A 27,761-nucleotide genomic window follows, 5' to 3' on the forward strand; every position below is an offset into this window, starting at 1 on the left:
TCAACCATCCACCATTCAGTATCTCCCCCCAGAGGCATGAGTGGCAGGTGTGAGAGTGAGACCCGCCTGGACCCCCCGTGCCAGCTGGGCTCTGCGCCACCAGGCAGGGAAGGTGGGAGCCCTTTGCTCTCTAGTGGCACAGCCTGTGCCCTGCCCAGGCCAGGTCCCATGCTGCACTGCCTGCGGCGCTGGAGGGTGGTAGCTACAGCACTGGGTCCATTCCGAGCTAGGTCTGCCGCCTACAGAAGCAGCCACTGGGGATGGAGCATGGATGGGGCTGAGGTGGAGGAGCTTCTGCTGGTGGCTGGTTGTGGAGGCTTAGCCTTCCCCAACCTATTATACCTGCTGTCTATGGAGACAAGCGTTTGAGTTTGTCTCTCTCACCGACAGAAGTTAGTCCAATAAAAGATATTACCTCACAATCCTAGTCTCTCTAAATTCCTGGACACTGGCAGTTAAGTTACATATGCAGGGGCTAAAACCTTGGCGGACTGCTGGCTGGGGAATATGAATTGTGACTTAAGGTTTTCTTGTTTTGTGTTTTGGAATGTTTTTGCTAAAGTCTTCTCCCAGCTCAGGTGAGGACAAGTAAAACTTTTATTTCACCCTTAAGAGACAGAGAAAACACCTGTGACTTTTTTTTTAGAAGTCAAATTCCAGATGTTCCTCATGACAAGGAGCCAACGTTGCTATGGACAAGAACAACCAGTGTGAGCCACTCAAAGAGAAGTATTAACTCATCTCGATATCTTCAGCTGGTTTTAAAGTTAAACCTTCCAGCTCTGTGAGGAGCAGAATGGCTTCAATTCTCAATAAGTGCTATGTGAGATGCAAAAGCTGAGCAACTTGCAGGATTGCAAAACCTGCATTGACTGTTTCTTGCTGCTATTGTTCTTGTATCTCATTTTCATGAAATTTTCATGCCCTTTTTTCAGATATATTTATCCCATTAAATATGTATCTTCTCTGTTTAGCAAATCCCAGGAGTGAGTTGCTTAAAGTCTGAGAATAGACCAACATTTAAATTTTTAAAAACAAAACAAACGAACAAAACCTAATATGTAATGTGAATGAAAATTATTTGGTCTGATAGTTCACCCACAGTGTTTTCCATGCAAACATTGCAACAGTGTATAATGCCTGATAGCCAGGAAGTGAATCTGACTAAGGCTTTTATCCTGCTTTATGGTGCATGTAGGGAGGCAGACTGCCATGCAAAGCTCCAGTGAAACCAATGGGGCTCCACATCAGTGCAACAGTCCATTCCCATGGATCACAAAGTAGGATCAGGGCTTTAAATAGAAACTAACCAGCCTCACTTCACTGGCTAAACTGAGTGAATGGCAAATAGTAAACTAAAGGCATAAATGATAATGACTATGTATGAGTTTAAAAATCTATCTGTTTTAATATTCCACAGTCATCTTAGCATAGCAGGAAATGAAACTTGTTTTTTAAAAATATGATTGTTTAATCTACCAATATAATGTCCCTTGAACTGAGTACACTAAAATACTCAGATTACTTGGTGTACCTTAAGGGCACTTTAAAAGTGAGCTGAAAAGAATGTTTAAAGACATGCTTATGTAATGCTGTAGCACAATGCTGTAACTCTGTGGCATGGTGATGTCATGAAAGAAGCCCAGTGACGCAATAACACAGCCTGTTGCATGACTGTCTTTCAATATTTTGTTGCTGCACAATGAGGTAATGGTGTCGTGACATAACATGGGGTGGTGTTATGTTGAGGCACAGTGATGTAATAGTGCAGTGTAAGGATGTACTTACTGTACATTAATGTAATGGCAAGATATGATGAGGATCACACTAGGCTGTGGCATGGTAATTTTAACAATGCAGTGCTATTATGTAATTTTACATGGCAATGGAATGTCACATTGCACTGTAACAGCATGGTGCAGTGATAAAATAGTATGGCAAGGGAATGAAATGGCGCTATGATACAACATGCACTGTAGTGATGTAACAGTGCAGCAGGGTAAAGGCACAGTAATATGATATGACAGTCTGGAATGGTGATCACACTCTTGCTGTAGCCATGTGAATCTTTTATTAGCCCAACTTCTGTTGGTAGAAAAATTAAGCTTTTCCAGGCCTAAAGAATAGCTCTGTGAAGCTGAGAAGCTTGTCTTTTCTACCAACAGAAGATATTACCCTACCCAGCTTGTTTCTGGAATGGTGATGTCATTCTGTGGCATAAAGATGTCATGATGCCATGCACTGATGTAAATGTATGGAGCAAGATGTCATGTTTCAGCACTGTGACTTCATGGTGTGGAGACAGAAAGTCAGGGTCTGGTGACAATCAAGATATTAGGCTGTGGCTCTGAGATTCAATGGTGAGGGGTAATCATGACCTGCAATGCGGGGTGGATGGGTGATGTAATGATGTAACTGTATGTCAGGGTGATGTGACTGAGAAGTGATGTCATGTGATGCGGTGTGATTGTGGGGTGACCTAAGCGGGTGGGGCAAGGATGTCCTGGTGTAATATGATGGTGTGGTGATGTCATGGGGCACAGCAGGGCTGGCCTGATGTGGGGTGATGGTGAGGTGACATCATGGGGGCAGAGCAGTGATGTCATGCTCCAGTGTGACTGGGAGGTGACATACGGGGCCGGGGCAGGGATGCCCTGGTGTCGTGGGGTGGAGTGGTGATGTCATAGGGGCAGAGCAATGACGCCATGCTGTTGAGTGACGGTGACGTGATGTCATGCTATGACGCAGTTTCCTGTGGACTGGTCCTTACCTGCTGGCGCTTGAAGGGAGCCTTAGGCGGCATGTTGTCAGCGGCAGCAGCCCCCCCGACTCTCCGACTCCGCTTCGCTCTCGCGACCAGCTGCCGGAAGTTGACGCTGGTATCTATGGCAACGGACCGGAAGTCCCCCCCTCTGCCAATCCAAACGCAGGATGTGGGCTCCCCCCTGTGGGGCAGAGAATGGTACGTCCCGCTTCGCCGCAAGAGAAGACCTCAACGGCGGGACAGGGGGGGGGAGGCGTTCTTCCCATCCGGGCTCTTCGGCTCTCGCCTCACTTATTCACAGCGCTCGCGCGCGCCGGCCCGCCCCCCTGATGAATAATGCACGAGGGGGGCGGGGCGGCGGGTCCCGGACCCGGAAGCGGCTGAGTCACCCCGGCAGCGCGCGGCGGCTGGGATGAGGCAGCAGCCCCGGCAACAGCAGCAGCTGCAGCAGCGAGCGGCGGGCGCGTCCCTGCGACACTGAGGCGCCCCGGAGCGAGCCGCCCCCCGCCCCGCCGGCACCATGATGGAGGAGATAGACCGGTTCCAGGTGCCCACCGTGCGCGCCGAGATGCAGCCGCTGGTGAGGGGCGGCGGGGGTGGGGGGTGACCCGCGGGCCCTGCCCCGCCCCGCCCCGGGCAGCCCGCACCCGCCAGCGCTGTCGCCCCGGGTGGGCTGCAGGCCTGAGGGGAGCCCCCGTTGTCCCGCCCCTCCCCCCCACTAGCGGGCACTCGCAGGGGGCCCCCACCGAGGAGGGGGCGTGGGGCCGGCGGCCCCCCGCCCACGGGGACGCGGCTTCCCTTCCTGGCCCCCACCCGTGGGGGGAGTGAGGCCGGCTGCTCCCCCCCGACCCAGGGCCCAGCCGCCGCCGCCCCTTGCACTGCCCATTGCAGGGGGCTCGGGTCCTCCCTCCCCGCAAATGCACCGCGCCGAGCCCCCGAAAGGCAGCGTGACGGGGTGTCGTGGGTCCCCGCCGGTGATGTAATCCCGGGGCGTGGGGGGGGAGGCGGATCGCGGGGGGGGGATGCCGGCCTGGCGACGGCTGTGCCGGCCTTTCCCGTCTCCTCCGCGCTGCTGAGGCGTGCCCCGGGGGCCGGGCTGGTTTGGGTGGCCCGCTGTTCGCCTGCCTGGGTTTCTGGTAGCAGAGGTAAGGGGGGAGAAATCGGGCTGTTATGTAACAGCAGGCGCCTGTCAATGAAACCTGCCGGCTCCGGCTGTCCGTGGTTTTACCTGGCCGCTTCCAAGAGCAGGAGTGGGCCCGCCCCAGGCTGGGGGGCTCCTGTGGCAGCGACTGACCCATGCCTTGGGGCTGTACACAGTCCTTCGGCGGCTGTGAACGTCAGATCCACCCCTCTCTTGATTGCCAACCTGTCAGTGAGCTGCAGGTCGCCAGGAGGCTGTTTCTAACGTCGCCTCTCAGTTCATGTCATCGTGCTCTGAGGATAAACCCAATTCTCCAGCGTTCAGGTGTTTCCCAGCGTGACTTCCATGTCATTCCATGAGGAGCTGTTTGTTTTCTCTGAGCAGGAATTGTAGCTGCTTCAGCAGTTGTTTCCTACGCAATAATGGGGATCGTTTGCCTTTCCTTGTCCATAAATGATCATACGTCCCTATGCTTATACACTGCTAAAGGCAAAAGTAGATTTCTTTCTTTCTTAAAACGTGTTTGATTCCTGATTTTTGCTTAGGTCTTGCTGTGTGATCTTGTATATTTACCGAAGGTAGAGGGGGTGTATTTCTGCACCAGAGCACTTTCATCACAGTAAGGAGCCTCAGCTTGTTTATTCTGACTCATAGATTTTACTTAGACATGTAACTTCATTTACATATATTTCTATATCATGGAATAAGGATTTTTAAAAATTACTTAAGTATTTAAAATTAAAATGGGTTTTTTTAACGCTTGAGTGTCTTTTTTTGAATTTACCAGCACCGCATGTGTTTAACAGCAGCTGCTGTGTTATCCCCAGAACCAAAAATCCTAGTTACTACTTGGACATCTTCTCTTACCCTTCCCCATTCAAGAGACTCTTATTATGATATCTTGAAATTAATACTGTATATAGGCGTAAATTAACAGCATCTCACAAAGGTGCCTGGCATACTGGGGCAAAGGTACAATTCTGTTAAGCAGTATCTTTCCTCTTCATTTTGACTTAGCTATATACACATCTAGAATAAATCCTTAAGATCTTAAAAGGATCTGGTTAGGTTAAAATCCCTACTTTTAAAAATGTTTACATATTTTACAATCAGCCAATTAAAGTGAGCAGGATTCTGTGCTTTTGATAGCATTTTCTATGTAGCCTGTCTTGCTGCTTTCTTCAGTCAGCCAGTTCCCCTGATACTTGTGTGGATTGTCAGTGCAGAAACAGGGAGAGAAATAACCTTAAAAGCAGAAATATGTGATTGTAGAACTGCAAAAGTTGGCAGTGGGACACTGGGAAGACCTGGATTAGAACAGATGTCTTTGAACTTTTACATCTTACTAGATAAATGGTCTTGTGGCATACTTTCCCTTCAAATCAGTTGTATGTACCAACTTCCTTCCCAGTTGTGATCATATGACATCCCTGTGGCAGCTATAGCAATTGAGTAAATTGAAAAGAAACCACTTACTGTATTTTTAGCTGTCTTTCAATATGATCCACAAGCTGGAAACGAAGTGTTGGCACACAGTAATGAATCCATTCTCTGGACCAGCATTGATCCATGGTCTGTCTTGGAAACCTTTAGAGTTAGATAAGCTACCGGGATTGGAGATTGACAGGAATGTATCTCTAATAGTACAAACTGTGCTGTGCACAAATATCCTGTGAAGCTGCAGATTATGCATTTAAACAGTTGTTTGCCTGAAGAATCTAGATACTGTACAAAGAAACATCTTTTGTCAAAGAACTGCTTTGTTTGCATAAAGTGCATTTTTACAATTTGTATGTTTTTCCAATAGCGACTGGAAATGGAAAAGGCTTTTTTTAACTCCAAAATTCAAGTGTAATTATGTAAATAAGGACATCTGAAATGATGGCTACAGTACTGTAAGGGACTCAAAGGAGTTTCTATAGCAGGATACAGGCCACCATGGTTTGCCTAAATGTGTAAAGTAAAACTTGCTTGTATATTGTGAGTTTCTAAAGTGGACGGTGGTAGGGAAAGGTATCTGGCTTTCAGTGACAGTTCCTGGTCTCTCAACCTGTCCCTCATTTTGTGAGCCCATCACACTGCCTAATACTGCCTTGTTTTGATAAGCAAGGCTCATTTGCTAGCCTTACTCCCCAGCTGCACATTGCAAAACACTTGAACATGTTTGTCCAGTTTTTTCTGCAGCTGGAAAGACACAGTCTGTCTGACACGAGCACTCAATCTTCCTTTAATTTTTGCATGCCTCACATTTACAGTGCTTTCATGTTCTCTGCTTAGAGATGCTTTCTGTGTGTTATGGGTGAACCCTCTCCCCCAGGGACCTATCGGGATCCAGCGATAAGTTTCACATTGCTGTTAAAGTGCAGGCTTGACAACAGATTGACTCGTGCAGCATTTTGATTTTCACTGGCCTGATATGTAGAGGCCATCTCTGGTATCTAATTGCATGAGATCCCAGTATGAAATGTTTAAGAGGTGGAAATAACTTAATTAAAAAAACAAGTTCTTCTACAAGTCTCCTTAACAGTAGTTGGTGGAAGACTTATTGGCAGGTTCATTTTAGCGCTGAAGATGTTCAATACTAAAATTTCTAATGGGACAGACTTCTTGTTTAGGGCTAAAGACATGCCACTGTACTTCTGAATGATTTCTTATTGCACCCAGTTTGTTACAAGTTTATTCAGAGAACATAAACAACTGCCTTGTGAACTTACTTATTTTTAAATGAAGGAGCCCATACTGAGCCAGTTTGGCCATCATCAGGGGCAGAGTGAAACTGACAATGCCGGTCACCTGTGCTCCCATCACTTTGTGCTTAGTGGTGAAATTAACAAGCTATTCGCAGTACCAGAGAAACAGTCTGGAACTATTCACTGGGGGGACATGGATCAGAACACAGAAGCTGGGATAAAGGTAGAAAAGCAGACTATACATACAGGAGCTAGGAGGATGTATAGCAATGGGGAGAGGGGAAAGGAAAGCTCATTTCTCCTTTTCAGCACCCAAATTTGAGGCCAAGAACTTAATGAGTTTCAAAAAGGGATTGTACACTTACCTGATTATTCAGAGTAATCATAATTAATGATAAATTTTGGAAGTGATGTTAAACATCATGCTTCAGGGCTTAAGCCAACCTCTAACTATTAGAGGCCAGGGCGAGGTTTAATGTGTGGGGCAGATTACTGCACATCTGCCTACTGCTGGGTTTATGCATCTTCCTCTGAAGCAGCTGCTACTGTCAGAAAAAGGATGCTGGACTACTTGGACCTCAGGTCTGCTCTTGTATGGAGCTGTTCCAAGGCTGAGGATGGCTTAATATCTTTTGCACTTACTAGCTAGTGACTGATGAGAAAAAGCCATTGACTCAGGAGCAGACTGGGTTTCTGACCCTGGCATTATCCTTGGACATCACTGATGGGCAGACGCTCCCTTCTGCATTTGTCTCTGACCAGTCCTTGCCATTAGTTTTGTGATTCCTGGATTACATGTCTCTTTCAGAAATAGAGAGACAAGGTGGGTGGGATAGTATCTTTTATTGGATCAACTTCAGGTCACCTGAAGAGCAGCTCTGTGTATCTCAAAAGCCTGTCTCTCTCACCAACAGAAGTTGATCCAATAAAGACAGGCTTTCGAGATACACAGAGCTGCTCTTCAGGTGACCTGAAGTTGGTCCAATAAAAGATATTACCTGACCCAATTTGTCTGTCTAATATCCTGGGACCAACATGGATACAACAACACTCTTTCAGAAATATTCAGTTTCATGGTAGTGCAAGGTGCTGACCTACGTAATAGCCCAACAGGCTGAAGTGTTTTGTGATTAAATAGGTGCTGTCAGTATCCCCCACACACCACACTGATAATGTCCCAACCCTGACCTGTGGGATTGAAGGAGACTTAAGTCTGCCTAGCCTATATAGTCTATGGCTTCTCTGATGACACTGCTAAAAAGAGAAGCATTGTGGTGCTCTGTCATGGGCAGTTCTGTTCAGTAGGGACTGGACTGAGACTACCAACTTGCTTTACCTGGAGGCCACAAACCACTGTATGGTGGTAACTTTTGGCCACTTCCTGGACTGAATCCAACTTGGTAAAAAGCACCACATCTCTAGTTCCTTGTCTGTTCACTTTCATCTCTTGAAAACCATACCAATAAAACAAGAATGATAGGCGTGTCAGGAACAACTTAAAAAAAATTTTGGACCTCAGTCCAAGAATTGGACCTTTGGAAAAGTTCTCCTTCCTCTTCTCAGGAAACTTGAAGAGGGGATGAAACTTGTATGATAGTGGGGATGAAATCCAAGTAAAGAGAATGTTTTATAGTGAAATATCTTCCCTGTACCATCTAGCTGTTCACATTTTTGCAGGATGCTGTGTGGAAATAGGTGGGTTGTCCCCTGGTTGGTTGGTTGCAGTGTTTCAGGTGAAAATGATGGGTTGTGAACCAGAATCTCCGGCTGTATAAGCCCATATGTACCAATGCACTGGTGGATACAGTTCTACAGTTGTTATACACTCATGACTGCACCAAACTCCTGGGATGTTTTGCCTTCTTGATTTGGCAGATAACTGCTCCCCAGGGCTTCTAGATTGGATGTAGCAGAGCTGGCAAGTTTTGCTTAAAAGCTTTCTAAGTAGGAAGTGATCAATTCTGAAAGACCTGTTTTTAAGCTCATTGTGAACATTAAAATATTTTCTAACACTATTGACCCTGGTTCATATCTATATCTAGAGAGAGAGAGGCTGATGTAACTAAAGACACTATTGTTTATGACCATGGAGTATTGCTCACATCCTAAAATCTTTTCATAACCTTGAAGTTGGGTATTTTAGTCGAAATAATTGACTCTCAGGGTCTGTATCAAGGTAAAGTATTTTCTCCAAAGGTCTAAATCTTTGAGGTATGCCCATTTTCCAGAAGAAGAAATGAAGGCACAGAAGTGAGATGACTTGCCCAAGTTCATACGGTGAGTCGGTAGTGGAGCTGAGAGTAGAACACTGTCATCCTGATTCCCAGCTCCACTTGCAAGGCTGCATTACCTCACCTGAAGCAAGGAAGGTAACTTAGAAACCTGCTCCTTATCTCTTCCCTTCAGTCAATTCACAAGGCTGATGCAGAGATTTCCCCCCCCTCTCAGTCCAGACCATGTTGCCCTTCACTAACTTGACTTGCACCTGACATTCAAGCTTTGTGCAAACCTTGAATGTGAGAACAACTCTGCTTCTTCCTCCTAGTGCGCTTGCTCTGCTTTCCTTCCCCTCCCCCAACTTAAAAATGAAAACAAAGAATTTGAAACAGAAATCTAATATACTGACATCAAATGGACCAAGTAAAAACCCTGCTGTTATCCAAAGCATGGTGTTACTGCAGGACATAGATTTGCCTTCTGGCTCAGATGGGTAGCGTATCAAATAGCGATACCTGTCTCTGGCAGTGACCAATACCTGAAGTGAGCACAGAGAATCTTGACTGTAGGAGGGCTGTCTGCCTCTCAGCTCGCTCTTGAAATCCACTAAAAATGTTCCTCTATACTGTGGAGTTCTTGTCCAACATGCTGACGTCTGGACTTCTGAAAATCATCTTCTTTGAGAGAGACGGTTACAGGGTACTTGCCACTCCATCTCTTCAGATTGAACCCCAGAATGGCTGCCCCAGTGCTGTCCAAAAGCAAATTCACCTTAGCTTGACAGTGTATCGGCCTGCTTGTCCAGTCTGATTTGAAATTAGAAGGGAGGTATAGCATTTAAAGGCGTGTCTCCCTCCTCCCCTCCCCTCCCCCCCAAAAAAGGTGGTTCTTAGAAAGTTGTCTGTGAAGCCTTTCCAACCAGTATGCACTCCAAAACGGCAGTTGATTCTGAAGCTTAATTATCACCTGTCTGTCATGGGCTATAATATACTGTCTCTTGCCCTTTGACTACCTGGCTTGACAATAGCTGGCTCTGTAACTGTTGAGCAGGAACTGAAACATCCATTTCCCCCACCTGAAATAACTTCCATTTACACTGAAGGTTTAAAAAAATAATTTATATCTAATACTGGTTTTGTTATTTATTGAAATTATAGCTGACATGACCAGACCCTGCCCATCCATGGGCTGCATTGGCAATTTGCCAGGAGCTCAAGGACTGCACCTAATTAATATAGAATGAAATCAACTGCAGCAGCCCCTGGCTGCTGTGATCAAGATAGGGCATTGTCTGCTGTGATCTGTAGGCATTCTGGGCTATTGCTCATTAATGATGAGGTCAGCTGGGGGGCTTCTTGCAGAACAGAGTGAAATTTGGCCCACTGGCTGCACTCTGGCCAGCTCTATTGTAGAATCCCAGAATGAATGCCCATTTAGAGTGCCATGCAACCAAAATCATGGGGAATCCTTCTCTCCTCTGTTCCATGTGGATGAGTGCCATGTGAATCTTGCAGACTCTCTTGACCCTGCTTGACCTTATCTAAAATGTGCATTTATTAGATGAGAACTGCAGAATACTATTGCACACCAAGGAAAAGAATTAAGTTTAGAATTCAAGGTAGGTATAGTGGGGACCAATTACCATGGAGAACAGACTGAGAAAGGAAGGTGGACAATGGCCAGTAGCCTTATGAAGTTTAAGCAGATGTGTACGATGGGGCTGTATGGCAGCATTCTGAGTATTTTCAAGCAAAGACACAAGGAGCTGTTAAGATGTTGGGAGGGGGAAGGCCCCAATATTCTAGCAAGCCTGTTCCCCTTCCTCCCTTCCTGCTGTTACCATATCTGTTCTCACAAAATATCTAGCAGTCTCTTCAGACTGTCCTACTGAGAAAGAAACTTACTGGGAAATGATTCTGATCATGTTGGGTGGTGGGGAGAGAGAAGACACCTGACTACCTGGGATTATAAACACTCCCATGGCACTTCTCACAAAAATGGGGATTTGTTCTGATACACATAACAAAACTTCCTCTTAATGTTGTACTCGGGAGACTTTTGACCTCCACACCAGCGGTGGCTGCATTTCAGTGATATGCCACCACTGTTTGAGATTTTTGTGGGCAAGGCACTATGAAGATTCAGATTTTTAAATGGTTCTCCCTGGAGTCTTCTTTACCCTTAACTTTATAATATGCCTTCCCCACACTCTGATGCACTCACAAATGAAGGAAACAGTCTGTCCCCAGTTCAGACCTCTGCAGAATATTGACTTGTCTGGTCATCCCGTTGTCTCCATGCTGATAAGAAATCTTTCACTGAGCTGTCTGCAGTGATGTCCAGGTCTCTTTCCTGAGTGGTTACAATTAATTTAGAATCGGGTGATGTGTATCAATAGTTCAGTCTATTCCTTCCAATATGCGTTACCTCATTTGTCAGTTCTGAATTTCATTTATCAAACTGCCCATTCGCCTCACTTTGTTTAGGTCCCTCTGAAGTTTGTTCCTTAGTCTTTCTTGATTTTAACTAACTAATGTAACTTTCTCATCTGCAAACTGTCACCTTACTTCTGTAAACCCTTTTCCAGATCATTGACATGTATATAATACATTGATCCTAGTCCAGAACCTTCGTGTGCCCTAATGTTAACTTCTTGTCATGTTGAAAACTGACCACTTATTCCCGTTCTTCATTTTCTTAGCCAATTTCTATTCCCTGACAGTACTTTTGTCTTGCTCTAGGATTACTGTTTCTAATGGCCTCTTTTTTTTTTTTTTTTTTTTAAATCCAAATACCCTATCAGCCAGTTCTCTTCTATCTGCTGTTTTGTTGGCATGCTTTACAATTCCAGTAGATTAGAGAGGCATGTCTTCCTCTACAGAAGCTGTGCTAGTTTGGACCTCCAATGTGTTAAACTGGGTGCTCAATAAAAAGCTAATAACTGAAAACAGAGTTTTATAAAACAATTGTTGACAGTACTGATTATTTGCTTATATAATGATGAAATGACGCATGCAAAAGGTGAGCACTTTCCTGGTAATGAAATAAAGTTCACTGGTTTGCAATTCCCAGGGTCAGTCCAGTGCCACTTTTAAGATAGGTATAGCACTTTTTTTGTCGTCGCTCTGATAGAATAGCTGATTTTAGCAAGGCTTCATATTTTCGTTAGCTCAGCTACTTCACTTAGATCCTTCAGAACCCTTGGATGTCTACCATGCCGTCCTGGGGTCTTGTTGCTCTTTAAGGCCCTGATCCAAAGCTTATTGGAGATAATGGTCTCTGGATCAAGTCCTAACTTATCTTTGCCATTTATACATAGGGGAGAGGGATGAGATGGGTATAGCACCCCTGTGGAAAAACTCCAGTACTTGTCTGCTGATCTGTTCTGAGCTCCCCAGCAGGAATTTGAAATTGACATGGTTTATGGATTTCACTATTACTGAGGGAGTTCTCAATAGGAGCAGTGAAACTGACCAATCTTCAGAAAGTCCTTTCTGCTATAGGAATGATACTTGCAACATTGACACCCTCCCTTCTCTCTCTCCCTCCATCCTAACCAACAAAAAAATTACCCTGAAATAAATTAACCTTAAAGAAAAGTAAATTATTAAACAAATCCTGATCTCAAACTCTGCCCCGTGCAGAGTTTTTATACCAATAATGAAGAGGTGTCAGAGACTCCATGAAGTACATTGGGGATCTTGCTTTTGCTATTGATTTTTATGTGGAACCTGCTCAGTTACTATGTTAAAGGGTTGCAGAACAAAACACTCAGTTTTTTGCTCTTATGATATTTGGCAAAACTGTGTGTTGCAGTAGAGGCACTGGAAATATTTTTAGATTCAGGAAGACAGTGTTTCATTGACTTTCATTTGGAAGGTTATCTTTGCAATCATATGGGGTAGGAACTTAATTTTTTTTAAGTGAAAGTCTAAATTCTGCTATAATAGAGTATCTCTTTGCTCTCCAGGGAAAGCTCCCAGCTCGCTACGGTTGAGTAGATTTTTCTATCCCTCAGTCAGCCTCCTGTTCCATATGGCTTTGTTATACCATCTTAGCCTATAGAAGTGCAAAGAAGTCCTCTCTTCATGCATTTTGCAATAGTTATTCCCATCCTACATTACTAAGTCAGTCTCTTCTCTGCTTTTCATGTAGTATATTTGATGCAGAAATAGTAGCTGGCAGATTTTCAGACAGTCACATGATTCATTGCAATCAGTGAGATGAGTGCTTACATTGGTTTATTAATTCTTACAGATAAACCAAAGGTAGGAAGCCTTTGATTAAGAGGATTGTCCTAACATTCTTAAGTATTTGTTCCTGCAAATTTCTGTTGCAGGGATAGATTTTGTGGGTGTATCTTTGCCTACCATCCCCAGGAAAGAGTGGAGAAATAGGGATTCAGATATTCTTACCATTGCCAACTACAAATGGGACCTGTTTTTGGTATGCACTTCTTCCAATATCTCCACTCCACTTGTTGCTGGAGTTCCAGTGTGTGGTGTTGCATGACTTACGGCACCTACATCTGGGCTTTACATCAAAATAAAATCAGGTCTATAAAATCATGATTGGTGTGGAGAAAGTAAATAAGGAAGTGTTGTTTACTCCTTCTCCATAACACAAAAACTAGGGGTCACCAAATGAAATTAATATGCAACAGGTTTAAAATAAACAGGAGAAAGTATTTCTTCACACAACGCACAAGTCAACCTGTGGAACTCTTTGCCAAGGATGTTGTGAAGGCCAAGACCATAACAGGGTTAAAAAAAGAACTAGATAAGTTAATGGAGGACAGGTCCATCAATGGCTATTTACCAGGATGGGTAGGGATGCCCGCCCAACCATGCTCTGAAGTGTCCCTAGCCTCTGTTTGCCAGAAGCTGGGAATGGACGGTGGGATGGACCACTTGATGATTACCTGTTCTGTTTGTTCCCTCTGAAGCACCTGGCACCGGCCACTGTCAGAAGACAGGATATTGGGCTAGATGAACTATTGATCTGACCCAGTGTGGCTGCTGTTGTGTTCGTAACAGCTTAGCACTTTCCAAATCCTTGAGGATTTTGGTGTGAAACTAAGCATACTAAATCTAATACAGCTTTCTACCCCTGCTGGTCTTGGAAGAACTAATGAATCTCCGCCACCTGCACAGGGAGGAACTGTTGGTGCATGCTGATGAACTGCTGGCTGAATGTGATGGAACGCGTCTTGCTGCTGAGCACAGGGATGATCCATTTCTGTAATCTTCACAAATTGCTGCTAGCCTAAAAGTGCATGAAAACGAGGCCCACCCAATAAAGTGAACACAGTTTTGACTAATATGGGGACAGTTGCTTCCCATGATGATGCTGTGGAATTTAGCTGCTTTTGCAAGAAGTTCTGACACTCTGGCTTGCGTACTGAAATGGACTGTCTGAAAACCATTTTTTAGTTCAGCACATCTCAATTTGCCTGTGAGGCGGGGTGGGTTTGACGTTCTCAGTGGTAACAGTCTATGGCAGGGTAAATACATCTTTAGCAATGTATAAGAATGACTGCACAGTATTGCCAAAATGTAACCAATTTCTAGCTGGTGTGGATTGGCAAGGCCTTGGCACATCATGTATTTTGGTTTTGTCACAGTGGTTAGATTAGTCCAGTGTGGTGGTGTCCTTCTGAGACTTTTGCTTAGCTCACTGCCATTTCCCAGCAATGAGGTAGTGTTTCTGCTTCTCAATCAGATGCCAGAACTGTGGTGACCCAGAGGAAAGCTCAGTTGCTGCTCTTATAGCTCAATTTCTCTCAAACATAAATTGTCCCCTTCCACTCCCCAGCTGTGGTGGCTCTTCTCACTGTTTGATTCTTCCCGTTCTCCATACTATTGAACTACCTTATTTTCAACTATTAATAGCCTTGTATGCTTCCTGACCTCCTCCTCCTATCTCTGCCATGAGCTCTTAACTCTTCCTCTGTTACACTTCCAAATTCTTTCAAATCTCTTCTAAAGTTGAGAAATGTGTTTAAATCTCTAATCCCTTTTTATATTGTCGTCAAGTTTTCAATCTGTCCTTTGTCCCTGACTTCCTTCATTGGGACTTGTTCCATAATTCATGGAACAAAACACTAGGTCTGGCTCCTTACCTCAGATCACAACTATTCAGAAATTGGTTCTATTCTAGAAATAGTCTTAAACTTATTCAATTTGTACCCAACAGTAGTTCCACATTTCACTTGATCTCTAAATTAAACACTTGCCCCAAGTGCTGGAGGAAAAACTTCTTTTGAATTAAGTTCACATTCAAAGTTGGTCTTCAATTATTTAACCAGTTGGGTAAGGGTTGTGCATGAGTTCGCTCCCCAACTTGAATCGTCCTTGCCTCAGAAGCTAATTAAACTAATATAAGACCTCACTATTCAATTCTAATTAATATCTTGAGGATTGAAGCTGTTGCAGGTTGTGAACAGCAAAAGACCCTGTTACTATTTTCCACTTAAAAGATGAAGGGGGGGGTGAAGATGCTAGGGAAAATATTGACTAACTTTATTGAGGGAAATGAGTGGCTAAAGCACAAAACTGGGAGTAGAAATTGGCACTTCATTTCTTCTGCCACAGACTTCCTAGGACCATGGGTAGATCACTTCAGTCTCTCTGCCTCTAAAATGGGGATTATGTGGCTATCTCGTGTGAGAATTGAAGCTTAAATATATGGCTTGTAAAGTGATTAGCACAATATGCATATCTAGGTGGTTTAAAAATTCACAGTTTTGGATGTTGAGGGGAATCTGCATAAAAACATGCAGGATGGGCAGGGCTGCTGTGGGCCAACACTTCCGCACTTCTGCATTTTAAAAAAATCTGTGTTCTTTATATAATCGGCCACCATTTCACATACAAGCTCTCTGTGGGACCTATTCTGTATTCTGTGACTAATATCTTAGTGATGCCTAAGTGAGAGGTTAATTTGGCAACTAGTAAACCTCTTGACAGTTCCAGTTGGCCCCCAGTTCTGTGCTCAGCCGACTAGACCAAAGGTTCTCCAACTGGGGGATGGGCCTCCCAAGGAGGCACAGAATATATTCGGGGGGCGGGGGGAGGGGTCATGAGAAGATTGAGGGGGAAAAAACCTTATTGCACACGTTTTACCCACAGCAATGAATAGCAAGCAATGCTGATTCCTCCAGACATACCAGGTTCTCAGATGGTGCTGTGCATTTGACTGTAGGTGGCGCTGTGCATTTTGACGGATTTCTGTTAAGCTTGCAAAGCATTAGACAAAGTCGTTGTCATCTGTAGGTTAATCCATTTGCCACGACCTGGTGTGCACGTTTAATCATAAGCATTGACTACAATTGCAGTTTTGCTTTTGCTCTTTTACAGTGGATCGTGGACTCTCTTTGAATCAGTGCCTTACTGCTTTTAATATTTAGTGAGAGTTGCATGTTTCTTTTATCTGTATATGTACTTGTATGGCGGGGGGGCGTAAGCCACTACAGACACAAAGAAAGGGGCCGCAATCAAATCAGTTTGAGAACCACTGTATTAGGTGCTGCCTTTGAGAATCTGTGTGGCAGGTTAAGGTAGTTGGAACTGATTTATGATTGATCAGCTGCTTTCTCCTGACCTTTCCAAAGGAAGTCTCAGGTTGGTTGGCCAGAAGCATGCAGTGCAAAAACTAGAATTCTGTGGCACTTTAAAGACTAACAAATGTAATTTCAGCAGGCATAAGCTTTCGTGAGCCTCAGCTCACTTCCTCAGATGCAGTAGGTAGAAATGATACAGCAAATGGGTAACATATAGGAGGCATCATATACAAATAGAAGCGCATAGAGAACAATGGGGTAGGTCAGGGGTGGCCAACCCAGGGCTTGCAAGCCACATGCGGCTCCTAGCGGCTCTGTGAGACTCAAAGTGAAATTGACCAGCTGCTGAGGGTAAGAGAAGTGAAACTGACCAGCTGCCACCAAAATTGAAGGATCAGGGTAAGGTAAATGTGGGTCTTTGCGGTATCTACATCTATTTTTTGACTCTTCATCTCTGACTGGTTGGCCACCCCTGGGGTAAGTGGATAAAAGCCAAGTACTTGAGGTCTAATGACAACCACTGAGTAGGAGGTGAGAATGGGTGATCAGAGCAATAACCTCTGGATGTGAGCAGGGTGTCATAATCCTGGAGTTTGTGTACTTATCTGCAATTGGCTAGTTCAGTATTCTTGTAGATTTCCCTTTCTACCTATAGTCTCTGTTAATATGAACAGATTAACCTTTTAGTCTCTGCAGGGTTCATTCTAATAAATTCAGTAGACTCTTGTCTTTGCCGAGAACCCTAGCAGACTGGCAGTTCATCATGTACCTGGCATACTGTGCATGGTGCAAATGAGAGCGCAGCTTGTGCATTTCAGTGCACTTTGACACTAAAATTAGTTATTGTCTCAATTCTTGGGGTGCCCATGACTGTCATCTTATTTCCCTCGCCTCCAGCGAGAGAGACACTTGTGCTTAATTGGCTGTCATCTCCCTGACACCTACAGTAGGTTTAGCTATCAAAACAATCTCTTCAGGGCTATGTCAGCCCTCATTTTGCTTTGCAGGTTAACAATAGGGCAGCAGCTCTGCAGAAAGGGACCTGGGGGTAACGGTGGATAAAAAGCTGGATATGAGTCAGCAGTGTGCCCTGGTTGTCAAGAAGGCCAATGGCATATTGGGCTGCATTAGGAGGGGCATTGCTAGCAGGTCACGGGAAGTGATTATTCCCCTCTATTCGGCATTGGTGAGGCCGCATTTAGAATACTGTGTCCAGTTTTGGGCCCCCCAATACAAAAAGGATGTGGACAAGTTGGAGAGAGTCCAGCGGAGGGCAACAAAAATGATTAGGGGGCTGGAGCACAGGACTTATGAGGAGAGGCTGAGGGAACTGGGCTTGTTTAGTCTGCAAAAGAGAAGAGTGAGGGGGGATTTGATAGCGGCCTTTAACTACCTGAAAGGGGGTTCTAGGGAGGATGGGGCTAGGCTGTTCTCGGTGGTGGCAGATGACCGAACAAGGAGCAATGGTCTCAAGTTGCAGTGGGGAGGTCTAGGTTGGACATTAGGAAAAAGTTTTTCACTAGGAGGGTGGTGAAGCACTGGAATGGGTTACCTAGGGAGGTGGTGGAATCTCCATCCTTAGAGGTTTTTAAGCTGCGGCTTGACAAAGCCCTGGTTGGGATGATATAGCTGAGGTTAGTCCTGCTTTGAGCAGGGGGTTGGACTAGATGACCTCCTGAGGTCCCTTCCAACTCTAATATTCTATGATTCTATGATTCTATGACCTCAATCAGTTTTCTGGTGGACAGCATTCCCCTGTGAAATCCAGCCCCTCACTGGCTATTTGCAGTAATACTGTGTAAACTGTCCCCAAAGGAACAGTGCACACACCGGCTTCTTTCATTCAACTGAAGATCAGCTCCTCTAGGAGATCACAGTACTGAACTTTATTTATAGTGAAAATAATCAGAAGTTTATTATCGAAGATTAAGATTTAAGAGATGGTGAATAAGGATAATAGGAACAAAAGGTTACATATAAAACAGAAGTATAACATGCTTTCTAGAGACTATACTTAATAGGCTAACCATCTCTCAAAGCATTCTTACCTCACCTAAACATCCTTTACAGAGCTTCCAACCAGGCCAGGTTGGGATCTTGTTTGTCAATCTTACCTTGGATGCAGACTTTGAAACATATTTTCAGTATGTATACACAGCTCCTTAAATATCATCCGTAATACATCTCACAATGATTATGAGGATCAATATAACATAAACTTGTATTAGAGACCTCACATGATCCTCTTTGGACATATACTATGAAAGCAGTGTGTCAGGTGTATTGAGTTTGTCAGGCCTGTCGGGAAAAAGAAAGATCAGGGATAGTGTGGGTCCACTACTCAGAGAGGTGAGCTGGTAACGGAAGATAATAGGAAGGCAAAGCTGCTTGATGTTTTGCTTCAGTCTTCTCACAGAAAAATAACATCAGACTGGACAGCTAGCAAAGTTACTATAGACAATAAAGGGGAAGGGATGCAGTTTGGGATAAGTAAAGAATATGTCAGAGATTTTCTGAACAATTTGAATGAATTCAAATCAGTGCGGCTGGATGCTATTCACCCCAGGGTACTGAAGAATTGGCTGAAGAAATCTCAAAGCCACTGGCAATAATATTTGCAAATTGCTGGCTGACAGGAGAGGTCCCAGGAGACTGGAGATGGGTTAACATAATGCCCATCTTTAAAAAGGGGAGGAGCTGTGGAACTATAAACAAATCAGCCTGACTTCAATATCTGGGATGGTACCAGAGCAATATATAAAACATGCAATTTGAGAATACCTGGAGGATGAAGGGGTGATCACTAGCAGCCATCATGGATTTACTAAGAACAAATCATGCCAAACCAGCCTGATTTCCTTCTTTGACAGGGTAACTGATTTGGTGGATAAGGGAAATGCAGTGGACATAATATACCTGGACTTCAGCAAGGCTTTTGACACAGTCCCACATGATATTCTGATAAGTAAGATGAAGAAATGCGGGCTCGGTAGAACTACCCATTAAATGGATACATAATTGATTAAACAATCGCAGACAAAGAGTAATTATAAATGGAATGATGTCTGATTGGAGGGAGGTCTCAAGTGGATTTCACAGGGATCTGGTCTGGGTCCGGTGTTTAACATCTTTATTAATTACCTGAATGTAGGCATAGACTATAGAGCACGATAGCAGTATAGAGCACTGCTGAGAAGGATCTGGGAGTTGTTGAGGTTGTGATCCAACGCATGAGTCAATAATGCAATGCTGTTGCAAAAAAAGCAAATGCAGTTTTAGGTAGTATTAACCGGCATAGCATGCAAGACACAGGACATAATAGTACTGCTCTACTTAGCACTGGTTAGGCCTCAGCTGGAATACTGTGTCCAATTTTGGTCACCGATGTATAGAAAGGATGTAGGGAAACTGGAAAGGATCCAAAAGCGAGTGACAAAGACGATCAAAGAGATGGAACACAAGCCATATGAGCAAAGGCTGAAGGAACTGGGTATGTTTAGTTTGGAAAAGAGGAGTTTAAAGGGGGACATGATAGCAGTCTTCAGGTACTTAAAAGATTGCCATAAATAAGATGGAGAAAAGTTACTCTCCCTTGCCACAGAGGGCAGGACAAGAGGCTATGGGTTCAAACTAATCTAATTCTGCTATGCTGTAATCTCAGGATAAATTCCTAACTAATGGAACAGACTTCCTCAGGAAGTCATGGGCACTCCTTCACTGGAAGTTTTCAAAAGGAGGCTGGATAGCCACCTGTCTTCAATGGTTTAGACACAGCAAATCCTGCATCTTAGCAGGGAGTTAGACTAGATGGCTCTTGTGGACCCTTATAAACCTATAATTCTGTGAGTTACTGTTTTACAGAGTAGTGACCTGTTTTCCAGTTAGCACCGAGGCCTTCTTAGGGTCACAATTACATAGTCATTAGATCCTGGCTTGTTTTTTTTGTGTGTGTTTTTGTATGTTCTAGCAGAGAAAATGATCATTGTTTTCTGCCCCAGGTCAGCATAAACTGTAATGTTGTCAGGCACTGTATTCTCATGTTGAGAGTTAGTAGACTGATTACTGGCTTATTAACTGAGTTTACTGCAGGCTTTGGAAGAGTCAATGGGACTGGGCAGGGTTACCTTGCTGATGGCCTCTCGTGGTCCTTGTCTCCTGACAAATTGTGCACTTTTTTGCTGTCAGTCAACGGCTTGTGAGTTAGGTCCCTTTTACATCCCTAAGACATCATGTGTATTAAATGGATTGTCAGGATGGGGCTCCTTTCTTCCATATCATCACTTTTAATGTAGCTTTAGAGCTGCTCTCATTCCTGCACACACCTGCTGTGCATACTAATTTTCTCACAGTGCAAGGTGTGAGCTTTCTTATGCGCTGTTTTATTTTCCCTTCCCCCAACTGAATGAAACAAGCTGGGCCACCAGCAGAGTGCTGCTACTTGGTGAAATGTAATGGCCTGGTCTACACTTACAGGGTTTGCCAGTAGAGAGAGCTATACCAGCAAATCTGCTAATGGAGCTACAGCTTATACTGCCAAAGGAGTTCTTTTCCCAGTATAACTTAAACCAGTTCCCAGACTAGGTTTATCCTGGCTCCGACCCCCAATCTCAAGCAAAGGTGGGAAACAGGAAATGATTCCACTCTCGCTTGGCCTCGCTATCCAATTGAGTTGTCCACTCTGAACTCCTCTTGATGCCTCCAGCGACATTGTATCACGATTTAAGGAATTGTTCCTTCTGAAGTACTTGTCTGGTTCCCTTGTTAAATTTACCTTGTGCTGAGATTCTAAAAAGAGATTATTTAAAGATACAGGCACAAGGGTCAAATTCTTTAAACAAGCCAGATTTGCTCCATTTGGTCTGGTTCCAGGAGGCAAGAGAGGTATAAAGCGGTACAGGGCAAGTAAAATGTGCCCAACCCAGCAATGTTGCCTAAACGGAGACTCTTCCTCAAATAGTTCACCTTTGTTCTGCTTTCTTGTTGGATGTTTCTTTTACAAGACTAGTCCCAGTCTCCAGGGACTCCATTAGAAATACATTTGAATAGAGCCATCATTCTGCTTGTATAAATGGATTTTAATCTGCAGTGGTCAATGCAGGTAAGGTGGGAATGCTTAATACTGAAAGAGCTGATTTATTTCTCATATTGACTTTGAGTCAATACCACCAGTCAGTTGCTGGTGGTGACTCTGTTGGTTTGAAACTTGCTTCAGGGCCTTCTGTGGATGAAAAACTTTGAGCTGAAAAAGGAAGAGCTGCTGGTAGTTTCTGAAGTCTGTAGAACCCTAAAATTCAAAGAACAATGTCTGGACATAGGGTGAATTTCTGAGAAAAATGAAGAAAACTGTCTGCATCTCACAGGGCAGACTGATCATTGTAAATAAAAACCAATAGGGAATGTCCCTAACCAGAGACCGCATTGTAGAGCTTTGTCAAACAGGATCTTGTGACTGATATTTCAAAAACAATACACTCTGTCTTTGTATTTTAAACAAGTCTTACTCATAGGCATGCATTGGATGCAAATGAGCCTTCTGTTTTCACCAGACATTAGAAGAGCTATCCAGCCAGTCTAGCTGACCAAAAGGCCAAGGTGGTCTTTAAATATGAATTCCAGATACATGCTTGCGGGAATGCACAAATTCCAGACGCCCTGGATCATGTAATAACCAGCTGTAGAAGAATAAGAAATGGGGGGAGGAGGATAAAGAGCTAAATAAATTAGTCTAATCTGTGGTCTTTTTAGGGGTGGCAATAGGTGAAGTTTGAGAGAGAGAAATTTCCAGACCCCAGTGTTCCAGCTGCACATGACAAAAAGGGTGTTTCAGTCCTGGAAACCAACATAGCCGTAGTCCTAGTAATATATGAGACCTGAAAACCACATCTGTAGGATACAAGTTACGTTGAAGCAGTGAGTAAAATGAACTTTGTTTGGAAAAGACTAAAACATCATGTGAACTATTTTATTGAAGCAAGTCAGTGTTGAAGCAAAACACAGTCAGCCCTTATTCTGCAACTCAAGTGGTGGTGGTTTAGGATGTTCTAAGGAAAGAGACTTAACTACACACTCAAGATATAGAAGAGGGAGAGGAAAAAATGTGGCCAGAAGCCTAAGCAGGTAGCCTCATGAGAAGAGAGAATGAGACATTTTCAAACACATTCTACCTAAGTAAGTGTGGCAAATGCATTGGTAGGCAACTAAACTTTATTGTAAGCTCTCTGGAGCAGGGGACTGTCCTATGTGGATTTCACAAGGCCTCGTATAATGGGGCCCCAATTCTGACTGAGGCGTCTAGGCACTACATTATTAAAAACCAAATCCTCTTTGGTTAAACCTAAATGAGAATCCTTAATTTTGTAACAAGCACAACCATTTTGATATCTAGGCCCTAAGCAAACTAAATAGCCTAAATTGCAGAGGAAGGTTTAGCTTTAAAAATGTCACTGGAATTAGTTTTAAAAAAAATGTAAACAATTATTCTCAAGATATGCTTTGTAAAAACAATAATCCAAAATGCTGGATGTCAAGTAAATTGAGTCGTCATCTTTAAATTCTCTTCTAGAGGGAAACTTTTATCGTTAGCCTAATGTAAGTGGCTATAGGTTATTCTCCTAGGTTCAGTAGAAGTGTTCACTTTTAAAATTCCCAAACATCTCAAATTATTCAAGCAAATATCTGGCAAAAGGTTTATCATCAGGTCACACTCCCTGTAAAGCACAAAGGTCCTGTCAACTCTCACATCTGCTTAATCAATTCTTGCACTATGTATTTAGTTCAGGTGTTTCACCTTTCATTTTGTCTTTCAGAGCAACCAGTCTTATAATCATATGCACTATTGAGTTTTTCAAAGGCTTTGAAAGTGCTATATAAGAACTGAGTCCTGTTCTGCTGATTCCTAATTTGAAATCTTTTTAACTTCACTTTCTCTTAAACAAAGACATATAAGCAGACACAGATTAACCAGGTCTGTTTTTTTCTTTCTGTGAATAATTGGAGGAGAGTTAGATGGTTTAGGCCATTGGTACTCCCTGTTTGTACCTACTTGGATAGAGACAGCCAATAATTCTCTGTGATATTAATGGGTTTTTGAATATATGTGAAGTCCCCTAGCAAGTTCTTTTGCAATTAGTTTCACTAGTGATAAGGAAGGTTTTCATGATGACATGCAGAAAAGCTAGGCAGGCACGGTTGAGTCAGTCCTATTAAACGCTACTCCAAGCCTGACCTTCTGAAGTGCTAAACCCTTTCTAGGATTTTATTTCCCTGCTTTTGGAGTTGTCTCACTTTGTACTGGTTTTGCAGACTGACGAATTTGCCCTTAGTAGGTATGGAAATTGCATTCCAGGCTCTATTTTTAACAGAAATGCGATGAATCCTTTTTATTTCTCAAAAGTTAAAAGGATGCATTGCTTTCATTATGCTATCATAGTAATGCTGGGACATCCGTTCTTTTCTTTAATTCAGTTGGTTCATTGGTAATTATCTTATTAAACAGCCATTGCCCCATCTGGTAAATCTTTCCAAATGTACTGGGTTTTATCAGAAAATCTCATTGTAAGCTAACTGCAGTAGCCCCTTCCTGCATCTTTTCATGGTTGAGTGATTACCAAGATATGTCTGTATAGAGGCTTTTTGTCATTTACCTCGGCCTGTTGCTCAGTGATACAGATACTTCTGTGATGGATTGTAATGTCACGCATACTGAATATAATTAGAGAGTCTATATTTAGCATTGAAATCCTCTAAAATATTCCCCCCCAGACTTCAAGATCAGCATTGTACACACGGAAGCGTAACCACTTTGCCCAGATTGTCTGCAGATGGCTTGATCCCACTTACTAGTCAAGATCACTGTCTCAGATTTTAATTCAGTTGGTTCATTGGTAATTATCTTATTAAACAGCCATTGTTTAAAAATTAGCATGGCCCTGGAAGAAGCAATATGCTGGATCCTGCACTGTAGATGAAATCATGATGGGTCCACTAAAGAGCATAAGTGATAGAACCTGTTCAAGTTAGAAACCAATTTTATAGGGCAGAAATAAGGTTTGTGCCCTTATTCACTACTTTATCCTGTAAAGGACTGAAAGGTTTTGAATTATTTGTTTTACATAAAAATTGAAGCTTTTTTGACTGTGTTAATGGAGCTTTCCTAGGAGAGCAGAACTTGGAGAGCTTTTCAACCCATAATAGAAAGGGTGCCTGAATCTTTTCTGAGCTCCCTCCTTCAAAATGTTTGGCAGAAGTTTTAGTAGAATAGGTGTTAAGAGCATTTAAACGACCTGACTAAACATCTCTTCTCTCAGTTGTTCAGGTTTCAGTTCCTTGATATCTGATGTTGTCCTTATTCTTTCTCCGGTTGCCTGTTTTTGTCCAGAGCTGGCTTGGTAAAGAAAGATCTGAATTTCTAGTGCAAAGCAAAAAGAAAAAATTAAGGAAAAAACACTTCAGGCTGCCTTTGTATATCAAGGCCACAAACCCAATGTTTTTTCTCTTCAGGTCACCTTTTAAATTTTCAGCCATTTTGCAAAATTTTTTTATATAACCTAGAACTTTAATTCTCTCCTTTTTTTTTTTTTTTTTTTTTTTTTTTAAGTATTGAAAAAGAGAATTGCTGTTGCTGTAGTTTACCAGATTATTCAAACATTTTGCCTAAGTGTGTCTGCTGCTCCTGCCTGGTTCAGAGCATAATGTTTGTGTGCAGACATCTTGGTAATTCATTCAGTGATGGGAAAGGGAATATGGGAAAGGAACTGACCGACAAATGGGATCTAGTAAACTTATTTAATGCTTGCTGAAGAGTGGCAGGTGGCTCTGTAAATTTGTTTTTTCAGATTGGCGGAGAAAGATGAAGTCTGTCAACTATGTCTAATGGATGCTTGTGCTTAATGTCTGCTTACTTGGATTTCTGCTTTGTTGAAGCCCACCTGGGACTGGACTTGGAAATGGCTGAAACTTCATCTAGTGCAGAGGTGTTGAGTGACAAATGTGGACCATAATGCCCTAACTCTAAGTCAAGACTGTCTTGTCTTTCTGTACAGAGGTGTGGTCGCTGTGGACTGCAGTTCCCATTACGCAAATGGCTCACTTTGACATGAGGCGTGAGGCCGCTTAGCACAAGATGTTATGATGCCTGGTGGAACTATAATCTGTAGGCTGCACCTCCATGCCTGGCCTGGCAGATAATCATAGTTTTCAAATAACCTATATCAGAGTACCCAACTCTGTCTTTCTCATGCAGGCAGATGAAGACTTGTATGAACTGTCCATATGTACTTGCTAACTGAAAAATCTGGAAGAACTACACCCTGGAAAAGACCATACTTCTGGGTCATTGTAGATAGGAGGTTTAGTTATGATCTCATAACAGTGCTGAACAATAAGTGAACTGTCACAGACAGGTAAGTTTCTGAACTGAGGAGCTTCAAATCAAAGAAAAAGTGAAGTCCATCCTTCTTGGGATAAGAGGGTTTTTAGAAGCCTTCCTGAAAGGAACAGGAAGGAGCTTGGCAAACACTTTAGCTGGGAGATTGTTTTGGGCAAATAGAGGGTGACAAAAAAGGAATAAAAGAGATTAGGGAGAGCAGAAGATGAGTATGGAGAGAATTTTAAAGGTGAGGATGGTGAACTTCAATTTAAAACAGATATGGGAAAGTAAGATTGGGGCAGGCAGAGGAAGAAAGACGTGATCAGAAAGGAAAGATGGATGCTGTTCTTGCAATATTGTATAACTGAAGTGTGTCTCTTGGTTTAGGCTTCACACCTGGCTTATTACCACTGGTTTTGTTAATGTAGTTACAGTATTTCTGCAGGGACTTTGTCAATGTACTCTCCAGAGACTTCTGTGCTCTCACACACTATTGTAGGCTGCGTTGCCCATAAGTGCTAAGTATAATTTAATTTAGAGTCAGTGCAGAGGTATTAACATTTTTAAATCTGTAATACATCGTAACAGGCATGTGGATCTCATCAAGAGAGGCATCAAAGTCCTAATTTCCCTGTTCAGTCTTGTTGCAGAGCTTTGAAAGGTGATCAACCTCACTGCCAATCCTCTGACTCTGGGCACTTCACTGTTTATATATATGCTAGCTGAAATGAGCACAGACAGTTACTATTGAAGTCTAGCTTTGATTTTGGCCAACTTGGGTAATAAGTTCTCTGATTACATTACTGCTTAGCCCCAACATTTCTCTGTCTTTCTCCTTTAAAATGCTTAGCTTTGTAAAGGGCTTGGAGATCTATGAATGAAAAGTGTGGTCTAAGGGTGAAGTATTACGGTTTCATTTCTTTTGCTGCAATGGAAGAGCAGAGGCTGAGGTTTCACTCTGATGTCCCTAGAGATGGTGGATTTAAATCTGACTTTATCTGAAAATATTGTGGCCTTGTTATGACTCTGCCTGGAGTGTAAAAGCAGTTGTGCAATTAATTAAAATAAATCTGTAGCTTTATGTATCTTGGTCTCCTACTTTGTCAGATCTGTAGCTAAGCAGAGTGGAACTGGGCTAAGATGTCACCAGGGAAAACCCAGTTGCTGCACAGATTGATTCAGTTGCTGCAGTTTAAGATTCAGAAGGTAGCATTCTTCATTCCAAACAGGTACTGAACTAATCCCCTAGCTCTGATGCTGGAAAGGCCATCTTTTGGATGTGACAACCATAGAAATGTAGGGGTAGAAGGGACCACAAGATGTCATCAAGTCCAGCTCTCTGTGCTGTGGCAGGACCAAGTTAAACCTAGACCATCCCTAACAGGTGTTTGTCCAACTTGTTTTAAAAGCTTGCAATGATGGGAACTCCACAACCTCCCTTAGAAGCCTATTCCAGAGCTTACCTGCCTGTATAGTTAAAGTTTTCCCTAATATCTAACCTAAAACTCTTGCTGCAAACTAAGCCCATCACTTCTTGTCCTACATTCAGTGGACATGGAGAACAATTGATCACTGTCTTCTGTATAACAGCTTTTATAACATGTTGGAAGACTGTTATCAGGTTCTCCCCTTAGTCGTCTTTTCTCAAAACTAAACATGCCCATTTTTTTAACCTTCCCTCATAGGTCAGGCTTTCTAAACCTTTAATCATTTTTGTTGCTCTTCTCTGAACTCTCCCATTTGTCCATATCGTTCCTAAAGTGTGGTGCGCAGAACTGGACACAGTACTCTAGCTGGGGCCTCAGCAGTGCTGAGTAGAAAGGGACAGTTATCTCCTGTCTTTTTTACAACACTCCTGTTAATACATTCCAGAATCATGTAAGCCGTTTTTGCAGCTGCATCATATTGATGACCCACATTGTTTGTTTGTGGTCCACTATAACCCCCGTATCCTATTCAGCAGTACTACCACGTTGACAGTTATTCCCCATTTTGTAGTTGTGCATTTGATTTTTCTTCCT

General features: G+C 43.2%; 2 protein-coding genes across 6 annotated transcripts in view; one reads left to right on the forward strand and one right to left on the reverse strand.

Moving 5' to 3' along the window:
• The window catches only part of DNAI1 (dynein axonemal intermediate chain 1), a 245,842-nt gene extending 242,996 nt beyond the window's left edge, over positions 1 to 2,846 (reverse strand). The window contains exon 1 of the mRNA XM_067530888.1: positions 2,771 to 2,846. Coding sequence (XP_067386989.1) covers positions 2,771 to 2,803 — 33 coding nt within the window. The 5' untranslated portion in view covers positions 2,804 to 2,846. The remainder of the gene's footprint in view (positions 1 to 2,770) is intronic.
• Positions 2,847 to 2,941: 95 nt separating this feature from the next.
• The window catches only part of FAM219A (family with sequence similarity 219 member A), a 132,441-nt gene continuing 107,621 nt past the window's right edge, over positions 2,942 to 27,761 (forward strand). For 2 of the 5 annotated variants that reach the window (XM_067530889.1, XM_067530890.1), the window contains exon 1: positions 2,942 to 3,344. In XM_067530889.1, coding sequence (XP_067386990.1) covers positions 3,285 to 3,344 — 60 coding nt within the window. In that variant the 5' untranslated portion in view covers positions 2,942 to 3,284. The remainder of the gene's footprint in view (positions 3,345 to 27,761) is intronic. The other 3 variants (XM_067530891.1, XM_067530892.1, XM_067530893.1) reach the window with 3 other exon arrangements.

This window comes from Emydura macquarii, unplaced genomic scaffold (genome assembly GCF_026122565.2).
Source record: "Emydura macquarii macquarii isolate MOO-44397 ecotype Brisbane River unplaced genomic scaffold, CSIRO-AGI_Emac_v2 contig_3114, whole genome shotgun sequence".
Lineage (NCBI taxonomy): Eukaryota > Metazoa > Chordata > Testudines > Chelidae > Emydura > Emydura macquarii.